The 9,016-nt window shown below is 46.4% G+C and overlaps 3 protein-coding genes across 4 annotated transcripts in view; all 3 read left to right on the forward strand.

Annotated features, from left to right (window-relative positions):
• The window catches only part of LOC103360388 (H/ACA ribonucleoprotein complex non-core subunit NAF1), a 7,536-nt gene extending 5,587 nt beyond the window's left edge, over nucleotides 1–1,949 (forward strand). The window contains exon 7 of the mRNA XM_008286114.1: nucleotides 282–1,949. Within this exon, the coding sequence (XP_008284336.1) occupies nucleotides 282–657 (376 nt within the window). The 3' untranslated portion in view covers nucleotides 658–1,949. The remainder of the gene's footprint in view (nucleotides 1–281) is intronic.
• Nucleotides 1,950–3,711: 1,762 nt separating this feature from the next.
• Nucleotides 3,712–7,292, forward strand: LOC103360385 (CD209 antigen-like protein C). Of its 2 annotated transcripts, none has more exons than XM_008286109.1 (5): nucleotides 3,712–3,905; nucleotides 4,440–4,547; nucleotides 5,897–6,054; nucleotides 6,148–6,251; nucleotides 6,772–7,292. In XM_008286109.1, the coding sequence occupies exons 1-5, from the start codon at nucleotides 3,770–3,772 to the stop codon at nucleotides 6,917–6,919; spliced, it is 654 nt and encodes a 217-aa protein (XP_008284331.1). In that variant the 5' UTR covers nucleotides 3,712–3,769; the 3' UTR covers nucleotides 6,920–7,292. The 2 variants fall into 2 exon arrangements, with proteins under 2 accessions (XP_008284331.1, XP_008284332.1); XM_008286110.1 differs by having other exon boundaries at nucleotides 6,775–7,292.
• Nucleotides 7,293–8,667: 1,375 nt separating this feature from the next.
• Nucleotides 8,668–9,016, forward strand: part of LOC103360389 (zinc finger protein 638-like) — a 29,386-nt gene continuing 29,037 nt past the window's right edge. Inside the window, exon 1 of the mRNA XM_008286115.1 lies at nucleotides 8,668–8,727. Within this exon, the coding sequence (XP_008284337.1) occupies nucleotides 8,668–8,727 (60 nt within the window). The remainder of the gene's footprint in view (nucleotides 8,728–9,016) is intronic.

The following is a 9,016-nucleotide window of genomic DNA, read 5'->3' on the forward strand; positions in this document are numbered from 1 at the left end:
GTCAGTTAGGCTGAAGTCCAGCGATGCGTAGTGTTCTAACAACACACTGGTTATTCTAACAACTATGAACAATAATGAACAACTAATGAGCCTTCCAGCATCAAGCCCTCCTCGTATCTGGACCTCCGTCTGGACAATCCGACAGCCTTGATATCCGACATAGAAGAAGGTTTTACATTTAGTGTCGGATCATCGAGTCACGACCAGTTGTTTTATGTTCTGTTTGGACAGTAATGATTATTGAATCTGTTTAACGTTCTACAGATCTAAGGATGACACACATCCATCAGTGTTTTCTTTAGATTCCTAAATCTCTTCTTTCCTCCAGATAAACCTGCCAACTCCACCCAGAGCACCTTTCGGAAGAAGCACGACGCGAGGGGTTTCCCACCCAGACACGCAGGGCCTCCGTTCAGGCACCAGGACTCCAGAAGCCAGCAGCCTCCGTTCAGGCCCTCGGAGGTGTCGCCCATGTACCTCCCTCCTCCCTGCCCTTACCCTCCACCTCCTCCTCACCACTTCCCTCCACCCAGCTTCCCTCTCTATCCTCCTCCTCCATATTTCTTCAACCCTTCCTTCTCCTCTCCTCTCTGGCCCCCAAACTCCTTCTCTGACTTCCCACCTCCTCCTCCTCCTCCCCCTCCTCCTCCACTGTGAGGCCTGGACATGAACCACCGACAGTCTGTCCTGTTGAAGAAGAGCACCTCATCCTGATGTGATCTGCTGTTAGCTCTGCTTTATTCACACCATACGCTCACTGAGCTGAGTTGTAACCGACCACCTTTAACTTAGTTTCCCTGTTCGGACCTCCTGTGAGAGCAGAGCAGGTCGTCCCCGACTGAAGCTGGATTTTTATTAGTCAGATTCCAAGTAAATGCATAAAACTTCTTACACAACATTTTTTAAACTCCGTGCCGTTACTGACCACTTCCCCCCTGTTCACGTGTTTTATCTGGACTTAAACCGGGGCTTTGGTGGCCTGGTGATCGTTTGCAGCTAAACCCTGACTCACCATGACTTAGGACTGAACCGGCAGCGTGGGCCAGTCAGCAGACGATTTCCTACTGAAGCACAAACCTGTTTCTGTCCTCAGTCAGAGGTGTGAAGGACAAAGAACAAGCTGATGAATGACTTGTTGGGTCTTTGTATAGTTTTTAATGAGCCAGTGGGACTTCAATCAACTGAGCTGGGACTTAAATGAACTGACCCTGGCTGGTGTTTTTGGTGTTATTGGACAGATGAGGTGACCACCGGGGTGTCTGTGGGCAGCTGTCCACCTTTACATGTGCTGGGTTTTTCTGTTTTGTTCCTGGAAGGCAGAATGACGGAGGACTCAGTTCTGGTCACGTTGAGGATCAGACGGGTCCCAGTGATCTGCTTCAGCGTGTCTCATGATGGACTGTTAGAAATGATCCTGTGTTGGTCGGTGCCGCTCCACTACTGCTGAGATGCCACCATAAAGTCCATTTCTATCCATATTTGTATTGTTTTAGCTCATTCTCAGGTCCATCCTTAAAGCAGACACACACATTAGTTTAACAGCCGTGCAGTCTGTCATCTCCACATTGTTCTAATCTACACACAGTCAGTCATCCTCACTGTAGATGTCTGAGGCTCACCGCTGACTGCGACGTGTTTCTGAAACATTCCAGCTTCTGCTTTTAGCCGTTCACGTCTGAGTTCAGCAGATCCCTGCAGGACGAGTCCTGAGCTCTGTCAGGGACGTTCTCATGTGACTGCAAGCAGAGCCGCGATCCAGTTTGTGTAGAAAGGAAAGTTTTGGACCCAATTGGGTGAGATTCTTTGACAACAGTCCCCCAGAGGTTCGTCCCCTGCCTTGTGTCACACCTCCATGTCCTCTGTGATGTTATCTATGAACAGCAGTGAGCTGTGGACCTGTAGCTGTACCGTTTGTTTCATTTCAAGTATAAAGACCTTTTTTTCTTTCACTCTGTTTGATGTGTTTTTACTGCACAGCAGCCTGACACACGCTTCAGCAAGTTGCTGCTTTCAAGTCTGTCCATCTCTGTCTGTTGCACCACATCTTTACCGGGATACCAGCTCATCTGGGTTTCTCACATGTGATGTTTTCATGCACACTAACAGCATAACCGGGACGCTGGTAAACACAGAAAGGCCTGTGAGCATCTGGAAGCTGCCTGCGCGTCATGGTGCATTTAAAGCAGCTCATTGTGGTGTGCACACAGTAGGCCTTCACTGGTACCAGGTTTAAGTCGGTTCTGAGTTTAACCATTTGAGAAACAACATATAACCGTAAAACAGGCACTGATTAGATTTTCTTCAGTCATATTTATTTGCTGTCCAACTAAAAATATAAAGTTACTACATCTGTTGTAGGGCTGCAGGTGTCTCAGTGGTTAGCACCGTGACCTCACAGCTAGAAGGTCGCCGGTTCACATCCCGGTGAGGACACCCGGGATCTTCCTGCGTGGAGTCTCCATGTTCTCCCCGTGCAGCGTGGGTTCTCTCCGGGTTCTCCGGCTTCCTCCCACAGTCCAGAAACATGCTGAGGTTAATTGGTGATTGTAAATTGTCCGTAGGTGTGAATGTGAGTGTGCTTGGTTGTCTGTCTCTAAGTGTAGCCCTGTGATAGACTGGTTACCTGTCCAGGTGAACCTGCCTTCACCCTGAGTCAGCTGGGATAGACTCCGCCCCCTATGAGGTTAAGGTGTAGAGATGATGGATGGATGGAAACCTGTAGCTGCTGAACATTGTGTCCTGCTTTAATATGACTGAAACAACTCAGTGAATGTGGAATGGACCCGATGGAGCTGAAGGTAAAGACCAGGTGGGTTTGGTCACAGATCTTCTGGGATGTGGTGTTGTCCGACATAATGTTCTCACACTGAGGAGGAGTGACTGCAGCCGTGAACAGTTGTGAAAACGACGTGTGATCTGCTGTATGTTTTTGTACCAGAACACTTTGGCCCGGTTTGTGTAAGACACGACGCAGCAGCAGCGTTTTGCGTGTTTTTGTGCAACGTGTTTCGTCCACGCCGTTGTGTAAAGCTGATGCTGTTATTTGTCTTTAGACTTTTCTCAACAGGATGTTTCGACACCGTGAACCTGAATCTGGCACGAGACCGAACCACAAGCGACTGAATATTTAACTTGGTTTGCAGGAACATTTGCTTCTGTTGAGATGCTGAAACGACTTGGAGGAGCCCCAGATCCACCTCATCACGTGTTTAAAGACAAAACAGAGTCTGAACCTTCTTTTCTCTTGTTAGGCTCAGCTTCAGGCTCATGCATGACGTCGTTGAGGTACATCGTGAACACACCGAGCACGTGATCCTGCAATCACACAACTTTAGAATTCGTCTGCGTTCAGCGGTCACACTAACTGACTTCTCTTTCATCCACAGAAACCCAGAACTAAACTTTAATATGTGGTTGTAGACTGAACTTGGCACATATTTGTAGAACCTTCAGCAAACCCTAGATATTAGCAGACTGCACTAGACTGTTCTGTATGTATTGATGGTGTATATTGTAAACCTTTATGATTAAAATGTGTAAACTCTTTATAGAATGTGAATTTATTTATTTTAATATGAGCATATCAGTTATTTATTGTCCTAAAGTGTTTAAAGTTGCCACCTTCCAACAGTCTAGAGAAACAGATGAGTGCCGCTGACTATTTAAGCGGACCTACTTCCTCCAACACCAGACAGAGGAACCTGTGACAGGAGAGGCTGCTGTTGAAGTGCTGGTCACATCGACACCTCCTTCATACAGCTGCTTCAACATGGCCGTGTTCTTTCATTCTGCTCAATCGGACGTCGCCTATGAAGTCGGTGAATATCAGCAGTTCCCCAGACCGGAGCCGGAGCCGGTGGCTGCTGCTGCTGCTGCTGCTGCTCCAAAGAGACCTCCCAGATCCAGTAAGTGGTTCTCTTCTGAAATATAAAGACCTCTAGTGAAGGTCTTACAAATACAGCAAGCAATGCACACAACACAGGGAAGAACAGTGAAGATGACGTGGATAGAGTTATGAACAAACCGACCAGTAGAAGATTTAAAAGGAACTTCATCAAACTACCTGTTCCTTATTCTGGAGGTTTTACTTAGAAGATCAATAAAACTGCTTGACCCCAGAAATACTGTGTAAATGTAAAAGGAGTTAAACATGTCCAGCTTTGCACCAACTGTGTGGAACATAATTAAGATTTCTGGGGCTCCTGCTGCATGGTAACAGGCCTGTTACACTAAATATATATATTATATATATTATATATACAGTCAGTGGTTGCTGTCCATCCCTTTTTAAAACACAAGATTATGACTATTACTACCCATTTAAATGGGTTTAGGTTTTATTTTGTTTCTAAACGTTAGTCTGTGCAGCAGAGTAGCAGGTTGGTTATTGATCGATTAACAGGATCTAATCAGATGTTTCCACTGTGTGTGCTGTACAGACTCCAGACATCTATTGGCGGTTCTGCTGAGCTTTGGGATACTGTGTGTCCTCCAGGCAGTTCTCAACATCTTGCTGAGAGTCGGTCTGAGTGGGTCCACTGAGAAAGGTAGGTACACAAACACCAGAGTCTGCAGAGGGTTGGACCACGGAGGGAGTTACTGGTGCTATCTGACTCTGTGCTCATGGCCTTTCTAGCTCCACTTGGTGAGCTGTCAGAGAACCACTGCAGTTAATCACAACAAGCTTCATGGCTTGTGCAGATACAAAGCAGCCAAGGGGAAGTTACTGCTGTTCACCCGGCTGGGCTGAGGCTGGACAGTGGTGCTACGTTGTCTATGGTATTGCTACCTGTGAAAATATGAAATACTGCTACAGTGGTAGTGTTACTACTCAGCACCAGAACCAGCCACAGAATCGTATCGTTGCTGTTGGTGAGGTGGCATCAAAGTGCCAGGTGGACAGTTCAACTCAGCACCCACTAGGTGGTGCAGTCCGGCTCATTTTACAGTCAAAGAGGTGCGTCTGCTGCCCGGACATGGAAGTTCCTCCCTCTGCCAACCACACGGTGTCATGTGGCATCATTCACTCTGCCATAGCCGGTTTACAGACACAACAACTGAGTGCATTCACTGCTACCTCGCTGCCTAACGTCGCCCAGTGTGGGAGTGAATACGACGCAACAAGATGTCTGTAGGTGAAGGAGGCCGTCCTGCTGCAGAGAAAGAACCAACAGTTGAGAGGAAATGTCGTTCCATTAGTCCAAATGAGGCTTTGGAAAAAATAGTCTGGCTATTGGTAAAAGGGTTTTCTACTGGTTGTGCATTAAAAACAAACAATGACAGCAAAGTGCAACACAAACAAAACAAGTCCTGTCACGGGCTGCAGGTGGATCAGTGGTTAGCACCGTGGCCTCACAGCTAGAAGGTCCCTGGTTGGCGTCCCGGTGAGGACACCCGGGATCTTCCTGCGTGGAGTCTCCATGTTCTCCCCGTGCAGCGTGGGTTCTCTCCGGGTTCTCCAGCTTCCTCCCACAGTCCAGAAACATGCTGAGGTTAATTGGTGATTGTAAATTGTCCGTAGGTGTGAATGTGAGTGTGCTTGGTTGTCTGTCTCTAAGTGTAGCCCTGTGATAGACTGGTTACCTGTCCAGGTGAACCTGCCTTCACCCTGAGTCAGCTGGGATAGACTCCATCCACCTAGTGAGGGTTAAGGTGTAGAGATGATGGATGGATAGTTAGGGTGGAGATAGACTAGAAATAGTGGGGAGTAGAGCAAAGGAATGCACCAAGGGTACACGTTCATTAAATTTACACCAGTGAGTTGTTCACATGACCAACAGCTGTTATGTTGTGAAACTTCTAACATAATAATACAATCTAATAGAGATGAGGATGCTGTGTTGGTGTGTTTGTACCCTGACTGCGTTGGGACATGCTGTCTGTGTTCTGTGTTGAGGCGTGTCGACAGAGGAAGAGGCCTGTCCACAGGGCTGGCGTCAGCTCGGCTCCAGCTGCTACTACGTCTCCTCACAGCGCAGGAACTGGGACGGCAGCCGCCAGGACTGTCTGCGGAGAGACGCTGACCTGGTGGTCATCAACAGCCGGCAGGAACAGGTGCGTCACATGCTTTATGTTCCACACACTATTGCATGTTTGTGCACTTCGTGTTGTGAACCTGCTGTTTATGAAGACGGTGCTCGTTAACAGGATTTCCTGGCTGGTTTCGCCATGGCTGCATGGGTCGGCATGACTGACAGACAGGAGGAAGGAAGCTGGATTTGGGTGGATGGAACACCAGTAGACAAAGACGGGTCAGACAACTCATAGTCATGTGTAGAATAGTGCTCATGGTGCTCCTGCCCTGGCCACCTCCTGCTTGACTCTGCTGATCCCAGCCACAGATAACTCCATGATCAGTAGATGCACATGCAACAGCCCACCACAGACTAAATGCTGCTCGAGCTTCCATCAGCTCTTGGAAGTCGTGGCACCTCTTGTAACACAGCAGCTGAAAGCTGAAAACAAATCCGTAGTTATTGTATCTACACAACGCTGCAAAAGACTGAAACCGGATGTCGATGAATGAGGCGGTTAGATTCTTATTGATCATCAGGGAGGCATCAAAATGTAAACCCTAAAAATTCATTATAGAAAACATGAACTCTGTCTGTAGTCCCAAAACAAACCAAGAGAGACTTTGTCATGACTCACACACCATCATCACCATCATCACCATCATCAGCAGAAGTCTCACATGGTTCGATCAAAGAACCAACTGTCCTACGGTCACCTGGATGTAAACAGTGACTGCAGGTTTATTTGTCTTCCCAGCAGGCTGCTGTGGGCCCCTGGACAGCCAGATGATGCATATGGAGGAGAAGACTGTGGTGACCTCCGAGCAATGGAGATGTTCGTGGGTTTGAACGACTTCAACTGTAGCGCAAGAGTTCGGTGGATTTGTGAGAAGCTGTTAGGATAGCTGTGGGAATGTACCTACTGCTAACTGTTCTCCACTTAGCACGCTTTAAAATGCTTTGGTAGCCATGACGACATCGTTTGAGATCATGATGAGTCAGATTCATTCAGGTCTGAAGGAGACTCTCCTGAGACTCTGCACAGCTTTGTTCACCATGTGGTCAGTTTTTTATGATGTTTTGAAATGAAGCAAATACAAAGAATGCAGCAAACGAGCATGAAAAATGTTCCTCTTCACATGTAGCTGTTATTTTATAGGTCAGATATATTATATACCCTCGAAAACAGAGTATCGGCCCAATTGAACGGGCCGTTACTGGTATAACGCTGGCCAGAACCCTGATACTTGATCACGGTTGAATAAACAGTGGAACACGGTTGGTGTTGGTCATTTTAATTAATGCAACAATTGCCTTTACTGTGGAGGTACGCCTACTTTATTTCCCTTACACAGGACAAAGCCAAACAATCACCTTTCTCACCCAGAGTTTACCGTTAGTGTGTGACTTTGCTTCACAATCACATTTTACAATTTACTAAGAAGAAAAAGGACACGGACACCGAGTTTGAGCTGATTAGTCTATTTGTAACTGTATCAGTAACTGTGTCATCATTCAGTATCACCTGCTGGGTGATGGAGGTCTTCCCACCGTAGATGAAATAAAATGCATAAAACTGTCAACATAGGAAATGTGCAGCCTAACATCATCGCCACACGCTGCCAATATGCTGGTAAACCTGTGCATGTTTGCTTTTGCATGACTGCCCACAGGAAGTGTTGGTTTTATTTTAATGTGTAAAATCATCATCTCAACAGAAACATGGACTTCCCTTAATTCAAACCTTCAGATTGACCTACATTTTTAAACTGAAGTGAAAATTCAAAAATGGTCTTAAACGTGCATTAATGCCATGCTCCACCATGAATACTGCTACTAGATAGACAGACACACACACACACATGGACACAGATGGAGTTTCATGCTGCTCAGGGTTTTGCATGTTTCGTCGGGGCTCAGATGGAAGCATCATCAGTCATATCAGTCAACGCCTGTCACTCTGCGGTTTCCACACAGACCAGCTCACAAGCTGCTCGACTGTCCCTACATACGTGACGATGTAACGGTCATCCTAATTCATAAAGCAGTTCATACAGCTAGTGTCAGACGGTAGTGATAAAGAATGAACTTATAAAACTAAAACAGTAAGAAAGCAGTTAAAATCAGGCAGAATTCTACTCAGAGTTTTTATTCTTTCCTGTGTTTGTGTGGGGTTTTCTTTTTCTCCCACCATAAAGACAGGCCTGTTGCACACTGATTTAGTCCTGCATTGCATTTAGGATTATTAAAGAACTGTTGAACAGAACATGTCAACAGGCATGTTTAAGGATGCCGATAGTTCATACAAAGCAACTGGAAAAAACAGACATGAAGTATAAGATGTGGAAACCAAACGCTACCCCTGAAGTTCACTAATTACGGGTTGGTACGATTCAGAAAGCTAATTGGTGAGCTTTAGCAGTGCTGCTAGACGTGACTGGGTATGGCCTGTCAGTCTGTCAGCACTAGATGGGTTGCCATTACATCTTATAGCACATTCATTGTCCTGCACCCCCACACAGTTCCTCTACGCTCTAGAAACACACCTGTTTCCATCACTTCATTAAATGCATGTTTGCAAGTAAAAAAAGTAATTTATTGGTTTAGATGAACCTTGCATGAACGGAGCATTGTGTGTAATTTAAACTCAAAGATGGACAGAAGAGCTAAAGAGCAGGTAGAGGAGCCTGACACAGGAACCCCTGCTCTCCAGGTGGGTGAGATCAGTGTGGACACCAGCTGACGTCTTCCTACGCCCACAGCGATGGGGCTCCATGTTGACTTTGGGCACGATAATGATAAAAGACAGAGACAGCTTGGGAGAGTGACATGTTGAACATGTCTGTTCACATCCCTGTAAAGTCAATGTAAATGTGTTCTACTTGGGCTCTTTCAGCTGTTCTAACTCAAAATGTCTACCAAGAAAAATGTATATTCAGCACCAGATTACCCTCTCCATCAACCTGCCAGCCTCGCATGCATTCTTCACAGCAGCAGACCTG

The sequence above is a fragment of the Stegastes partitus genome, unplaced genomic scaffold, assembly GCF_000690725.1.
Source record: "Stegastes partitus isolate 25-593 unplaced genomic scaffold, Stegastes_partitus-1.0.2 Scaffold433, whole genome shotgun sequence".
In the NCBI taxonomy this organism is placed as follows: Eukaryota; Metazoa; Chordata; class Actinopteri; family Pomacentridae; genus Stegastes; species Stegastes partitus.

Bases quoted from the DNA above. Each gene is read 5' to 3' on its own strand.
- LOC103360385 (XM_008286109.1), top strand. From the start codon at position 3,770: ATGGCCGTGTTCTTTCATTCTGCTCAATCGGACGTCGCCTATGAAGTC. The intron at 3,906-4,439 runs GTAAGTGGTTCT...TGTGCTGTACAG, and splicing joins AAAGAGACCTCCCAGATCCA to ACTCCAGACATCTATTGGCG. The intron at 6,055-6,147 runs GTGCGTCACATG...GCTCGTTAACAG, and splicing joins TCAACAGCCGGCAGGAACAG to GATTTCCTGGCTGGTTTCGC.